The 16388-nt window shown below is 41.8% G+C and overlaps 1 protein-coding gene across 5 annotated transcripts in view; it reads right to left on the reverse strand.

The window, feature by feature from the left end:
• The window catches only part of add3a (adducin 3 (gamma) a), a 159477-nt gene that overhangs the window by 16406 nt on the left and 126683 nt on the right, over positions 1-16388 (reverse strand). For all 5 annotated transcript variants that reach the window (XM_080030203.1, XM_080030205.1, XM_080030204.1 and 2 more), the window contains 8 exons: positions 14696-14834; positions 13867-14018; positions 11433-11513; positions 6974-7123; positions 6522-6665; positions 5303-5401; positions 3948-4124; positions 1292-1543 (listed from right to left, as the gene is read on the reverse strand). In XM_080030203.1, coding sequence (XP_079886329.1) covers positions 1292-1543; positions 3948-4124; positions 5303-5401; positions 6522-6665; positions 6974-7123; positions 11433-11513; positions 13867-14018; positions 14696-14834 — 1194 coding nt within the window. The remainder of the gene's footprint in view (positions 1-1291; positions 1544-3947; positions 4125-5302; positions 5402-6521; positions 6666-6973; positions 7124-11432; positions 11514-13866; positions 14019-14695; positions 14835-16388) is intronic.

Genomic DNA, 16388 nt, shown 5'->3' on the forward strand with positions numbered 1-16388 from the left:
CACACACACACACACACACACACACACACACACACACACACACACACACACACACACACACACACACACACACACACACACACACACACACACACACACACACACACACACAGTGGCGCAAAAAGTGGGTATGCACTAGGCTATATGCGGCGCATAGGGGCGCCAAAGCGATCGGGGGAAAATTATTTGGAGTCGGCATTTTTCTGTATTTACCAGCGTTTGTGTAAATGATATGATCAATAACAGAGGCACGTCACTGATTAGGCGCCCCCCGCTCCTTCGCCTCCTCCTACCCACACTATAGCGCTCCAGTGCGCGCCCCCTCGAGCACGCGCTGTGGCGCGAGAGCTTTAATTTGAATCGTGTTGTCATCTGATGACAGGGACCTACAGATGGATTGGATAGGCGGCAGTAAAGAAAGCTCTCGCGGGGCAGAAAACGGGAAGAGGAGAAAGATGGATGCATGGATGAAAAAAAGCTTTTCAAAGTGGTTGAACGAAAAATACACCGTGTATTGCACGGTGTATTAATGCACACTGATTATCGGCTGCGACTCGCGGATTGTCACTGCTGATTAACGTGTCACCTCAAATGTTTGAATATTGCTGTTTTCACAGTTTTAGAATGGTAGTGTAGTGATTAGCAGGTCAGCGCCCAAACAACACGCTCACCTGTTTCCCACTATTATCATATTTTGCACCGTTCCAGCGCACAACTGAGTTGTGTTTGTGTGAGAGAGAGAGACAGAAAGAGAGAGATAGAGACAGAGAGATATATGTGTTTGATTGATGGTTGTGTAGCAATGATAATGAAAATCCTGTTTGCCACAATCTTAATAGTTTATTGTAAGGGAATTTGGTGCGAAAGATTTGAGGCTCTTAAGTTATTTTCTGTCTTATTTAATGTTGTTTTTTAACGTTTTTCTTAGTAAATACCTACACACGTTGTATGGGTAAAGTCAAGAAGGTTGGCTGACTAACTTGTTTGGCTCATTTTACTATTCATTTTAACTTAAATAAAAGTTGTCTTTGTCTTTACAAAGACAAAGACAACTTTGTCTTTGTCTTTGACTACATTTTCTTCACCAGAGTTCACCAAATTGCTTATTTTACATGTTCAAATCACAAAAAAGCGCCTGCTAAGTGTCTGCATACCCCCCAGAAAGTGGGTAGTTGCGCCCCTGCACACACACACACACACACACGCACACACAGACAGAAACAGTACGCAGACACAGACGCACACACACACACACACACACACACACACACACACACACACACACACTTACCGTGGTAGTCCGGCTGTTGTAGCGCTCCTCTCCTGCCTCCAGGCTGACCTTGGTGTAGCTGTTGGGTGAGTTGAGCCAGCGCGTCTTCTCCCTGGCCTGCCTCTGCTGCAGGAACTTGAAGGGCAGCCGCGTGGCCTCGCCGTCCTCCTCCAACATGAAGGCTGTGACCGTGGCGGGGATCTCCACGTCACTCTTGTGCCTGGGCTTCTCTCGCACGATGGGCTGTCTGTAGGCGTAGCCCGTCCTGTAGCCCTATATAGCAGGGGGGAACAAGGGGCACACATCTTTCAATTCACTTTATTTAAAGAAGGAGAGAGTGCAAATCAATAAAACACATGATCGCACATGGGTTAAGAAAGCCAGAATTAGCCAAAAGGCAATTTTTTTTCATCTGTAGTCCCCTGGCTGACACCGATGTTAATATAAAATACAATTAAACAGACAACACAGGGCATCACAGAACAAACAGAAGGTAAAACAACAAAACACAAAGCACCAGTGAAACAAAATACATTGAATACATGTGCGTTAACCACATTCACAACAAATGATCTTAAAAATACAATGTGTCCATCTTTGATCTGAAATAACAAGAGGTATAATTCATGTTTATTTGACCTCTACTCATCCGTTGACTTCTTCCTTTGCTTTGGTATCCTGTGTACCACCACGTGAGTATCATTCACATGGTCCTAGAGCATTATATACAGTACATAAAGAGAATGGATTTTTTTATCCAGTTTGTCGTTTTCACGCGAGGAGAGACTGAGCTGACTCAAAAGCAAAAACCCAAATGACCGATCATGTTTTTATTCTGTGACTTTTCCTTCCTGTCACGCTGGTGGAGCGGGACAGTTTCACCTTGAGCCAAATGGAAAAGAAGGAGAGAGAGACAGTGCTGAGACCGCACAGAGGACAGAGAGGCTGTTTGCCCTCTTTTCTCTCTCGCACTCTCTCTCTCTCTTTTTTTCAGGAAGTTCTTCACATTTGTAAACTAGTTTTGTAAAGGGTGGAGGGATGGAGAGACAGAGTCATTTCATAACCTGGATCCCTGTAAAGTTGAACAGTTTAATACGTTGCTGAAGACTCACTTTTGTTGCAGGAGTCTCGAGTCTCAACTTGTGTTAAAGGCCAATGTTGACCTTTGGCACAGGTTGAGACTTTGACACTCCTAACTTTTTTTTCTTCTTCATGTAGCCTATCTTATATGCCTTTTTGTATTGTATCTTGTACAGCACTTTGGTCAACTGATGTTGTTTTTAAATGAGCTATAGAAATAATTTTGACTTTGACTTTATAACTGTGTCAGAATCTCGTCCTGGTAACAAGACATTATGGGAAACAAATGAGTGTTCATGAGGTGTGAGAGGAGAGAGAGGGATGGACACGCGGCTATGAGCTGTTCAGCGACTCAACTAGCCGAGAGCCATATGATTCACAAAGACTTTGACCAAATCTCCCACACTTGATGGCCATGAATGAACATTGGCCTAGAAGGACAGACAGCTGCTCTATGTGCTGACGCCAGGATCATATTTATTGAATCAACACTCACCTCTTCCCAATATATCTCCCCCTCGTCTTCTTCCCCCAAATGTCCAAAAGTGTCATTGAGAATGAATCTCTCCTTCCTCTAACTGTTTTTGTAGTCGGCCCTCCTTAATAACATTGACCAGTTCAACAGCACTGCTGTTTTTTCTGTAGGGGGCGCTCTTGGCTAACTCTGTTCACCCACGGTGGCTGGCTGCTCTTGGCATATTCCTATAGTCTCCCCATACAGAAATTGTACTTAAAAACAAACCACAGACGATTTCTTCCAGTGAGGAGGCAAATGTAACACATTAACAACAATAATAAAAAGAATACATTTGATTTAAAAGGCGCCTTGCATGGCTCTGAAGAACCTGTACATTCAAACAGATATACAATCAAACACTTAAACACAAGAAACAAATAGAAATAAAAACAGCAAATTAATTAAAACATATGCAATTATTTAAAAAATATAGAGTTTCAGTCCAACTTTCTCATCTCTCTACCTTGGTTATTTTCCTGACAAGTAAAGGTGATGGCCAGAAGGTTTTTTGAAGTAAAAAAGATCCTCACATAGTGCTGTCTTCAGAAGAATGGGCCTAGTGCCGGTGCCTTTGTCAATATATTGTTACACACTTGCATCTTTTGTAAAATGAACCTACTCCATACAACTTCAAAAAGGAGTGTGTGAAAAGAAATAGGAAAAATGTTGTGTGTATTTTGCCAGTCAGATATATTACCCATCAGCATTGCATCGTGAGCAATTTTTACCTTAAAAATCATGGCGGATTTGCCATGATTTAGTGATTGTCCCTTCACCTCGTTTACCTTTTGTGTGTGCATTGCTAGTCATTTTCTCTATAGTGGTTTGTCCACTGTTTTGTACGATGTGGAACAAGAAAAGAAAAGGAGATTCACCAGATTGGTAAGGGAGAAGAAATACCCTGAGTTGTCTTATCTTCATGTCATTTTGAATCTCAGCCTCTGAGCTTATTTGTACAGAAACTACTATCAGGTAAGTGTAAGTGAAACAGCAATACAATGTGTTTACAGTATATCAGGTCAGGTCATTTAACTAGCCTTATCTTCTCAGTCTACACAATGCACATGTCAGTGGACTCACCAGGTTATCCAGCATCCTCATCAGTGACTCGAACTCCATCTCGCCGACCTTCCACTTGTACTGGCCACACATGTTGGCCCCGGCATTAGCGGCCACGTCAAACACACTGGATTTGTACTTCTCCGGGTCCAGCACTATCAGGTTGTCCACACTGCCAGCACACGAGATGGCATTCACCTAGAACCACAAAGTAAAGTGTGTGAGCCTTTACTGACCCACTGATGGCTTAAAGGAATACTTCCCCCATACGGAACCGGCGTTTTATCATTATAAAATCACTATTATAATATAATGAATGAGGTTTTTCTTCCCTCAGTCTTCCCTTGGCCCAGCTGTCCTGTTATTCCTAACCCTACTTTGTGATGTCACACATGGGAAAATTTAGGGTTAGACAATGAGACCACAAAACACTCTTTCTGCCTTTTCCCAGGCTAGGATGAACCGATTTCTAAAATGTTTGCACATTTATACTACATAGGATCTCAGAGTTCAATACACCTTCATATTCCCACCGGTGAAGTAGGTCTTTAAGCAACATAAAATAAGCAGAAATGGGTAACATAGGAGCCGATTTTTTTATGACCACTTTCCGAAAGACATCAATCCTCAATCTAAAGCTACCTAAAGGCTACAAGGGATGTACAGTGCATGGCATACAACAAACATGGTAGGGGGATTTATTTATAGATATTAAGCCAGGCTTTGCCGGATGGATTAATGTTTTATTTTCCTCAGTCGGGGGGAGAGTCAATCGGGAGATATGGTTTTGCTTGTTGCAGCGAGGGACACAACATCTCTAAATCCTCCGCCCAAGTCAACACAGAGGGTATGCCGAGAATCCAAGAATCCATACATCCGTACATCTCTACCAAGCTCTGCTGTTAAAGGTGAAGTGAGCGATATAGTATTTACATTAATATATATGTTAAATCGCTCGAAGAGAAAAATGCGGAGAGAGCGACAGATGGGTGAATGTTTATGCGCCTACAATGGCGGAGCAGGTAAAAATCCTTTCCAATGTCTGTTTTGATGGTTTTTATCATGTTTTATCACACTTACGGATCTGAGATGATGCTAGATGACTCGCTGCTTGAAGACCGCGGTGCATTAATGTGGTGGTGACGTAGGGGATGAGGGAGGGGACTGCTAACTGCAGTCACTGACAGGACGTTAGCTAAAAGTACCATTTCGCTTACTGAACCTTTAAAATATTGAGATTGGGGAAAAAGTGAAAGGTGCTGTGGAGGGATTAGAATGATTGGGAAAGCTAGTCCCCTTGCTGCTCCAATACATTAGCATGAGGATGTGCTGGGTAACCCACAACAGCAGCAGTTTGCCAGTTGGTGTTTGCGTACCTGGATTTCACAGGCGTAATGGGCGTTGTAAATGTAATGAAAGGCCTCTTCAATGGTCTCCCCGAGAGCAACCACACCGTGATTCCTCAGCACCAAAACCTGCAAAAGAAACACACAGAAACTGAGATTAGGAACGAAACAACAGTCAGAGGGTCCTTTTGTCTAACTTTGCTTCTTAGCTGAGACTGTACACTTATGCGTCAGGCCCCTTTAATTAATTAGTAACCACCAAACGCTTTTTCTGTTGTCCCGTATCAACAAGGATTGGGCCACTCGATGACGAGAGCAGGACCTGGCAACAGTTCCGTTGGAAATTCCCTTGAATTCCCTGAATTTTTAGCCAATCTAAATTCAGTTAGCTTTTCTGTGCAACACTACTGACATTTCAACAGGATGGGCTAGTGTCTGTCCAGCTACTGTTTCCTCTTTGAGATACACCACACCCTGATAATAAGCTCATTTCTCTTTCTTGACCACAAGGACAAGGAATAAAAACACTCCTTTTCCTCAGGACTGTTAAAAATACCTTTCAATATATCTCGTCTGCACATTACAGTCGTAGCACTTGCATATTTTTTCTGCCGTCGACTGAAATATTCCTTAAAAGGCGAGACACTGCAGGTTACCTTAAACATGTCATTATGACATTGCTAGTTGATACTTACATTAACATTGTATAACTAAGTTTTTCTGAAATGTTTGAATAAATATGCACACTTGGCTGACAACATTATGTGAAAATGTGCATCTGTTTCAAAACCAGAAATCTCAATGTTGGATATAGCCAAAAGCTTTTTTTGTTATTTTATAAATCCAAAAATACTATGTACTGGTTTAACAAAGGCATTTTTGGCATGTTTTTAAGATGTTCCTTAAATCAGACAATTAACAACATTATGAGCAAATCCTTGTGGCATAACCTTCGGAATAATGCTAAAACCAATGTTAAGATAATGGCCGTTAAAGATGCTTGTATAGGAGAAATATACGCAAACAGAAAATGGTGAAATAAACACCTAAATGCATTTTTTAGACCTTTTATTCATACTGAAATGAAAGAAGACAAGTTATGGAAGTAAAATAGCCAAAAATCTCAAAATTGACCATTGCTTGAAAAAGTGGTGCTGGAGGAATAGAGGAATGTTTTTGCCTGCATTGTGTTGCCCAGCCTTGAAGACTTCCCAGCTAGAAGAGCTAGAAGAGCTTACTCTCTCCTTACCTTGGCTGTGGGCCCCAGGGCCTTCTGCAGCTCCCTGCGCTCCTCCTGTCCGTCCAGGCTGCCCTGGTAGTTGTAGTAGGCGATATCACCCAGGATCAGGGACTCCTGGGAAATGGGCAGGATGCCACACTTCATAGAAGACACCTAAAGAAGAAGAAAGGTAAGAAGAAAGGCAGCGGAAGCTTTGACACGTGTGTTACAGCTGATACTTTTCACTGAACGTACCTAATGAGATGATGCAGAGATGAACACAAACACAGACCACAAACACTATAACAACGGCTTCTATTTGCAGATACATCTTCCTTTTCAGCTCAGGAGTTATGTGATGACACCATTCAAATGTCTAAACCTCCATGAAACAACTCAAAATCCAACACCTCATTATGACGTTCCATGTCAAAAAGACTTTTAGGGGTTTTGGCAACTTTCTAGTAGTAATGTTTACTTACAGCAGCCGTGGCAGGAGTGTGCACATGTATGATGCAGCGGATGTCGGGACGCATTGAGTAGATGGCAGCGTGGGGGCTGAACCCTGAGGGGTCCACCCTCAGGTTGGTGGAGCCCTGTTCAATCACATCCCCGATGATGTTTACCTTCACCTGGGGGGGACAGGGAGAGGAGACAGGGTCAGTGGATGTGCCATCTATGGATATCTGCTCTTGAACTGGAGGATGCCTTTGTCTTAAAGGTGCAGTCAGTGATTCTGGAGAAGGCTTGTTGTCAAAATCAATTAGTCAAAATCAGTGAAAATCTCCTCACGATCCGCTAAATCTGTTGTTAATACACAGTCTATGCTCTGTACAGGTATGTAAACAAAGAGGGCCCACGGTAGCTAGCAACATGCCTGATTACAAAGCTAGCAACATGCCTGATTACAAAGCATAGGCTGTGTATTAACACTGGATTTTTTTAAACCCGCTCACAATACGGACAGGTAGCATATCATGCAGAGATATTCACTGATTTTGACAAAATGTAATTCTGACAACAAGCATTCTCAAGAATCGCTAACTCCACCTTTGTGCTATGCAAAGACACTCAAACACAGGCTTTATACAAGCTTTCTGATAGCTTGCCAGCAGCATCAACTAGACGGCTATCCTGTGACGGGGAGGAGAGTGAATATGATGAGTGTGGAAGAGAACAGAGGGAGACATAGGCCTACTGTCAAACTAACTGTGCCCAGATCAGTGTATACATATATAATATAATACAATATTAAGCCCAGGGTTCCAACACACACATACCACATCCATCCCCTCACACACACAAACACAGAGCTGATAAACCGCCAACATTAACTAAAAAGACATAAACGTACGTCAATATCAACGAGCATGACAACACAAATGACATTATCAACGATTCTGTCCGCTCCTCTTCAGGAAATGAATTGGGAGCGTTACCAGGAAACACAATATAGAGAGAGTGGACATGACGTCCTTTAACTATGACAACTTCATTAGCAGCCAATCAGATTACAGGACAGGACACATGGAGGGAGAGACAGAGGTTAGAGAGCGAGAGGGGAGAGAATTGGATAAGCAGAATAAAGGGGGGTTGAGGTATAAAACCTGATGGAAGACCAACCACAACATTGACTGCAGATGGCAACCTAATAAGGAAAACAGAGAACACAGCCTGCCTCGCCAACAGACATTGAATACAAATTGTCATCAGTCTAACTAACCGCATGTAGTTCCGTGATACAAACCAAGTCGGGTTATCGCAACAGGAAAGGGCATCCATCATCCAGCCTAATGGAACACACCCAGCTCAGCTGGAGCCAGCTGAACATGGCCGGGAAAGGGTGCTCCAAAGATACCAAGAACTTTTCCATTTATTTTAGTGGCACGCGTCAAGGGGCGCATGCATTTGTTATTGGTTTATTCTTTGATAATATTTGGTATGAGAACAAACCATTGTGTTGCATTGTGCCACTTAAAGTATAATATCGATGAATTAAAACAGTCCACAGCTTGCTGTTGATCTTTGGGTCAACTCATGCTGAAAATCCAGAGACATGTCCTGAGTGGTGCTGGGCCTTTTTAACAGCCATATGGATGTTTGGATGAATGACTGTCTATTGATTAGGCCGCAGAGGAAAAGTGAATGGCACCGGTCGAGCGTAACTAACTAACTACCGCCATCTTTGTCTCCACACACTCCCACAGTGAGCAGCCAGCTGTCACAGGATCCAACATGGATTGGTGTTAACATTAACATGTCAAGTACAGCGTCAGTTCACCCTGTCACGTCCTTCATCTGCAGCCTGCCGGTCAGACCACCCTGCTGCTGAGAGGCCCCTCGGACTAACATAGCACTTCTAATTATAAAAAAGAAAAGCCAAAGGACGTGTGAGAGACAATCTGAATTGCGACTCAGTTGGATGGAAAGTATATGATAAGAAATCAGTAGAGGAGAGTGAAGAAGAATAAGAAGTGTGGGCAGATGCAACTCCAACATTAAGCCCTTGAACTTTCTTAAAGGTTATTTCAAGTCAAAACCAAGTGGACAACTGGACTTTTAACCTGCCAAACCCTATGACACAACGCTGAAACTAAACCAAAAGATGAATGTTACTTACAAGTAAAACACTAAGATGACAATTCATTCTTACTGTATTTTCTGAGTCGACTATGTTTATACATTTTATTTCTGTAATTTTAGGTTGCCTTTTAAATATCTGGCAGGGGACAACAGATGAAAACTAGCCTCTTAGGCTAACCCTGGCTCACTTACATTTTGAATGTTGATTAGTGTGCAATGTCCCTGAACTAAACCAATAAAATAAATGAAGACAACTGTGAACGTCAATGACCTCCATTGACCTCACCTTCACCTCAGAGCTAAAAACAACAACAAGCCAGAGGTGAACAGGCTGTCAGCTGTAGGGTCATGGCTGTCAGCTGTAGGGTCATGGCTGTTGCAGCAAAGGTGGAATTAAAAACACTCAATAATAAATGATTTAGCCTTATATTCAAACCCTATTGTCTTTAATAATCAGCTGTTAGCAACTACTATGTCTGAACAGGTTGTGTACTATCTTAAAAGATTTCAAAGTTTGCTATTTTATTTACTCTTTATATGATCACTGTGAACAGTGAAAAAATAGTCAATAAGACTATTTTTTCACTGTTCTTGTGATGTGAGGCTTTTAAGTTACAGCTAAAATAAGCTTAAAAAGGAACTGTGGTGTACTATTTAAGCTATTAGTGGTTAGGGTTAGTGTTAGGGTTAACCCTTAGCTCTCGGTTAGCCAAAGCTAAAGACTGTTTATATATTTGGTGGTTTGAATGTTATCAGGATTAATGTGGTTATGTGGCAGCATTACAGTATAAGGTTTCACTCCACACAGAGAGGGCCAGCCAGAGTGCAGCATCTGGTCTGGTTGTCTTGAGGCAGTTAGCTGCAGTTAGCTGCAGCCACTACATCCTATTGTCTTTGTTAAGTCGAGTCAGATGTTATTCAGACAATTCATTTATCTAGCATTTAACAGAGAGCAACATAAGCATTGCCTTCATTCTTAGATTAGCCTGAATAAGCTAGCTTGGATCCCATGTAACTGATTCACACAGCTATATTAGAGAACAGCTTGTGAAAGACAGTAACTTAGTCAAACATATGCGAATACAAACGTTTAAGGGGTATAAAATGCAAACGTTTCATCTATATTCTACATTGTACATTGTATTATATACATTGTATTGTTGTATTTTTTCATTCTCAGAATAGACACATTATGCTAATAACAAATCTGAGAATAGGGTATGTGCCCGACAGAAGCTAAACTAACCAGGACGGCCCAGAATGTGTAGCAAGAAAACATGTTTAAAAGAAAAGATGATGAAATATGATGTTGAAAATTAAAATACTAGATGCCCTCCTATTTGCCCTCAGGCCGCGGCAGAAAGCAGGTAACCAGCTGAAACTAAACATCAACTGAATTTCCCTACATATCTCTGCCTGCCATCCACTCCAGGTCAAACATTGAAATCCACCTGTTTGCAGTAAGGCTACTACATCCAGCTGTTAACCCCCACCGCTGTTTAAAACTCTGTGAAAAGGTCATTATTCAACTTTATTCATTGGAAACAGTATAAAACACTTAAATGCAGGGAAGGAGGAAGCCAGGTTGCCAACACATTACTACACACCTTATTTCACATGATATGACAAGGCATTCCCAGCGCTGTGACAATGTGTCTACTATTTCAACCGAAACTAGACGAACAAACAACTAGAGCCACAATATTTGCAGAGCTATTTCAGGACGAGAGACATAGAGAGAGAGAGAGAGAGAGAGAGAGAGAGAGAGAGAGAGAGAGAGAGAGAGAGAGAGAGAGAAAGAGAGACAGACAGAGAGCGAGACAGAGAGAAAGAGAGACAGACAGAGAGCGAGACAGAGAGAGAATGAGTGAGGGAGAGACATACAGAGTGAGAGAGAGAGAGAGAGAGAGAGAGAGAGAGAGAGAGCGAGAGAGAGAGAGAGAGAGAGAGACACCGATGCAACACTGAAATGTTCTATATCTACTATTTGGCCCCAGTACAATTCAAGGTAAATGGCTGATTAAGCAAAGTGGAAAAACATTAACTTTGTCTGGTCAAGGCCAAATCCTTAATAATCAGACATTAGCAAAATCATCCACACAGACATACTGTACTGTACAGTATATAACTAAGTACATTTGTTTTATTCTAAATCAAATAAGCTTTAAAATATATTTCCAAATAGTCTTTTTCAATACACTCATTACTCATTCATCAGCTTAAAAATAAATGTAATTATTACAGTTTTATCATCCAGTCCATTGAAATGACCACATACAATACAAATGTTTTAGGGCTTATTTTAAAAGTAAATCACTATGTTGGGAAACAGTCCAAGCCTTTTCATTGGTTCCTTACCAGGTTTGCTGCAGATGCCTCAGCGAATGACAGTCCTCTGGGGATGATGAGGATGTGGTCTTGCTCTTTACTGACTCGACCCTAAGACCAGGAAACAGTCAAATCACTTTTTGTTGAGGTGACAAATTGATTTAGATCAGATGGCAACGGCTGACTGAAAAATGTAGTCCTTAGTAGTAGGTATATAATATCATTTTTCCTCTTTCTGCTCTGACTATTGAGCGGTGAATATAGTATATACTGGTACGATAGTTAAGTGAGTGATAAGTCACAAGTCAATGTAATATGGTAATCAACACAATTCATCGATTAAATCTCCTGGAACGAACAGCATATTATTAAAAGGTGCTACAAGGAACTTTTAAATATTTCTGAAACAGTCTAATTTTTTCTCAGATGATCGTAAATTACATGTAAACGAGACCATCAGTGCAAAGAATGCTATTTTTATATATAGTCTTAAAAATGCCTTTGTCGGTGGGTACGCTCAGCCAGGAACTACAGCTGGCCTAGTAAAAACACTACCGCTTCTGTCCAAAGGGGGGAGAGGAATTAACACAAACTGAAAATACCTTGGAGCACCTTTAAGTATTATCATCTAAATCGTAAATAAAATGGCGTACATTAAATAATAAATGAAACTATATTGTAAATAGGGAATAATTTGGGAAACAGTGTCATACTGTCAATTCTTTTAAGAACTCCTGTGTTTTTAAATGTGTTTCGACATCTACAGTATTGCAGTATGTCCGTCCTGGGAGAGGGTCGGGATCCCTTACTCTGTCAACTCTCGCTGAGGTTTCTACATTTTTTAAAATCCCGATAAAGGGTTTTTTACTGGGAGTTTTTTGTCAGCCGAGCTAAGGGTCTAAGGGCGTACTGTATGGAATGTAAAGCCCACTGAGGCAAATGTCTATTTGTGATATTGGGCTGTACAAATAAAACTGCCGTACTTTTCGGACTATAAGCCGCGACTTTTTCCCAATTTTTCGACCCTGTTATTACACAGCACAGTATATGTTCTGTAGCTACTAGGGATGGGCGTTAGTAATCGAGTACTCCTCGTTTCAAATGAACTCGATTGGTGGATGAGGAAAATCGTTTTTTTTTTTTTTTTTTTTTAGTGTTTGTAGCCTTTAGGCCCCTATTTTAAAATGTTATATAGGTGTACAAAACGTCACAAAACGGATAAAATAAAGTCTAACAAAATTAAATATTTTAATGCAAGTGCAATAAACTGAGCGTTAACTTGTGTCAAAAAGCAACCGCAAATAACTGCCACCTCCGTGCCACCGCAGCGCAGCCTGTGTTCTCCACAGCACCGCGGAGCTGAACACGGTCTCTCCTTTCTCCAGAACATTGTCAGGAATATAACTGTCCAATTATTTCAAAGCAGCAAAATTAAGTTTAAAAAAGGGGAGATGACACCAGGTGTCATCTCCCCTTTTTTTAAACTTAATTTTAAACTAACTGAGAGTAACAGGTGACACCTGTTACGCTCAGTTAGTAATGATGAGAAGCCTAGACTCCAGGTGAGCATGCAAGGTGCTCTCCGCTTGGAAAGAAAAGTAAAGAAGAAGCAAGGCTTACTTCAGGCACATTCACTCCGAGCCAACAACAGTTAAGAAGCCTTCAATAGGGAATATGGGGATAAGATTCAAAAACCGACCGGTGTAACGTTCCGTTAATGAGGAATTAGTCGCGGTAATTATTCACTGACACGGAGTGAGCATTACGCGGTTGGATATACAACTACTAAGTCTACTGCTTTGGTGAGTTATTTAATGCCTATGTATTTAAATTGTAGGACAATCATTTAATATTATTTTCTGCCCTTCTTATTTTAAATGGTGACTTAGGCTATTATTTTGTTACAACTACAGCGCATACTTTTTTTCTTCCCAACGCAGACCTACTCGATCGGTTTAAATTGTGGCCCGTCTATTTAATTACTTTCAGTGAGGAAAAGGTGTTTTATACTTGTGGGAATAAATCCTTAATATCATATGGTAACTGTGACTGTTTGACAATAAGCATTGAGCGCTTTATTGCGGTGAACCGTTGTTCTGCAGACAGATGCGTTGCGTTCTAAAAATAGAAAAAAGTTTAATGAGGAATCGATTGATCCTCGAGGAATGCAAGCAATCACACGAGTAGTGAAAACACTCGTGCCCATCCCTAGTAGCTATTGCACTAAATGGTAACACTTGAATACGTTATGCAAATATGCAACTTGTTTGTTGAAATGTTAATAAATGGGAGATTCCTCAAGCAGCCATCTCTTTCCAGACAATCCCCTCTGTGCACAAACTCTTACATATGGTAATTAAACATTATAACACCTGCGGCTTATAGTCCAGTGCGGCATATAGTACGGACAATACGGTGATTTGATTTGATTGATTTCTTTCATGTTCTGGAATCAGCGTCTTACTGTGATGTAGGAGTTGGTGAAGTGTGCCCAGCTGAACAGGTCCACCAGTCTGTAGAGGCTGGCCAGCTTACAGCGCGTCAGCTTCTCACCTTTCACCAGCGTGCTGGATTCTGCTCCGTACATGTCGTTGATTGGAGTGACCATCCCCAGACCTAAACAGTGGTGCATTCAGGGTTAAGTCAAGGGGGAAAATAAGAACATGTATAAAAGCAAAAAATGCTATTCGCAGAATCGTAAAGAATGAATGATATCATCTCCTTTGCATTCGGGTTTTACAAGAACAAATTCGCTTCAAGTGTGTGCGTTGAAGGACATACACTTAACAATACTGTCCGACGTCTGTCTTTTGAACTTATGCATCTCTCACATCTGGACCCCACTAGTGCCTTATTTCCACACAGTGGTGAATTAAACACGCTTTGTTTACTGCCAACTTTGGACATATTCATTATGGGCATATTTTAGGGAAGAGTAAACTGAACTGCTATATATGCCTCAGACGGGTAAATTCGGCATTAGTCGTGCATTCCAGCGCCGTGATTGGAAGCAGACTTCACATATGGACTCCTGGACAGAACTCACAAAGGATGAAAACCCAGGGAAATATGCGCAGCTCTTCCGGAGTGTCGGGGTTGGGTCGTCTCTGAGTATTCACTCCCTTTAGCGTGCTATGCTATGTGTTTGGGTACGGCTCGCCTCACTTCAAATACAGATGCAGTGTTTTTGTTTTTCAGTGGAGTTGAAAGCGGTTGCACCCTGGGCAAGGTTGGCATTCTGTGCTAAATGTTAGTGACTGGTTGCCTGGGGTAACGTTGGGTAGGCTACTCACTGAGGGGCGAGGTGTTGAAGCCGGCCACTGAGCTGGCCATGAAGAAGTCAGCAATCTGTCTGAGAGCCAGCAGGCCGCTGGGGTTGTTCCCCTTGTTCTGCTGCTCCTGGATCAGACCCTCCAACTCCTCCTTGAAGGCCTGGAAGAGGAGAGGAGAGAGGGGACACAGTTAATAATGTCACACTGAGATGATACAATGTGTCAAAAACTTGGAAAACTGAACCCTCAGATTTGAAGACAGGAACGCATTAACAAGTGTGAATACACAGTATACAGTAAGGGTAATATATGTGGAAATCGGAACGTTTTACTTTGAATGAACCAGATATGACGCCTCAATCTAGTATTTAAACAGAGAAGAAACAACTCTCTCATTTCACTTTGAAAATGGAGCTTCAGTGTAAAAACGGCCGGCCCGGCTTCCCTAACAAGCTGAGTCAGGGTTGGCTGTCTGGCTAGCTGCTTGTACACTGGGTTATGATTGGCTACACACACACACACACACACACACACACACACACACACACACACACACACACACACACACACACACACACACACACACACACACACACACACACACACACACACACACACACACACACACACACACACACACACACACACACACACACACACACACACACACACACACAGGTGAAAATCTCTTTCACTTTACATCTAATGAAATTTCTATAAATGAAATGTTCAAAAAAGAAAAAGAAATCCTTAGACTTCTCATGAGGATCATGACAGAAAGTATCAGGGATAGTCTGAATGTAATGATGCAATAACGGTTGTGTAGCTTCTGCAGACATGTCACATTGTTACAGCTCAAACACAGTCATACTGTACAGCTGCTTATGGAAGTTAAACACTGTACTGTGAAGTGGCATTTCCCTCCATGGAGTATGTTATTTCCCATCAGCATCTCATTGTGCTGGATTATATAAATGATTTCAAGGACTGGGCACTTGAATACACCCTTGGCTCTGAGTCAGCCATTAAGAATACTTTGCTGACCTTTTAGATTGTTGCATGCCTAATTTGACGCAGACTTACTTGTGTCTCAGCAATAATTCGACGTTGGCTTTTTTTTCAGGAACATTTGAGACAATGTTTTCTTCATCTTCACAGCAATTTAAGATACATTAACCAGGGTAGATGAGCTGTCCTCACATCTCTAATTAATTAATTCATCAAAAATCCCTGTCTGGCTTGACCTGATATTTACTTTATCGTTCCTGGTTAAAATTGAAAAAAAAACAGTGATGAAAATCTGTTCTAACTGAGCCGAGTGACAATAAGCCGTGAGTGACACATTACTGTTTCCATGTGATACGTCCATGAGCAACATATACTCATTCATTTATTACATCTCAATGCTTATGCAACAGTCGACAAATCTCCAATAGAGCTGCATCGGTGCAAAAAAACCCCATCTCTGACACTTGACTTCCCCTCGTCTCTGCCACCCCTCCTCCCCTCTAACATCCCCTCAAGTCACCCCATGGGATGGTGCATTTGTTTAATGCCAATGCAGTCGGGGGTCTTTTGTTTTTCTGCCGATGTGAGGTGGTTTTGTTGAAAGTGGAGCAACCCCCGCGTGTCAGGACACATCCAGTCCCGGAGCACTGCTGATTGTCAACCCGGGCCAAGCATTCCTCCAGCCCTAGTAGCCAAGTTGCTGTGG

Source organism: Ammodytes marinus (assembly GCF_949987685.1).
Source record: "Ammodytes marinus genome assembly, chromosome: 6".
Classification (NCBI taxonomy): domain Eukaryota; kingdom Metazoa; phylum Chordata; class Actinopteri; order Uranoscopiformes; family Ammodytidae; genus Ammodytes; species Ammodytes marinus.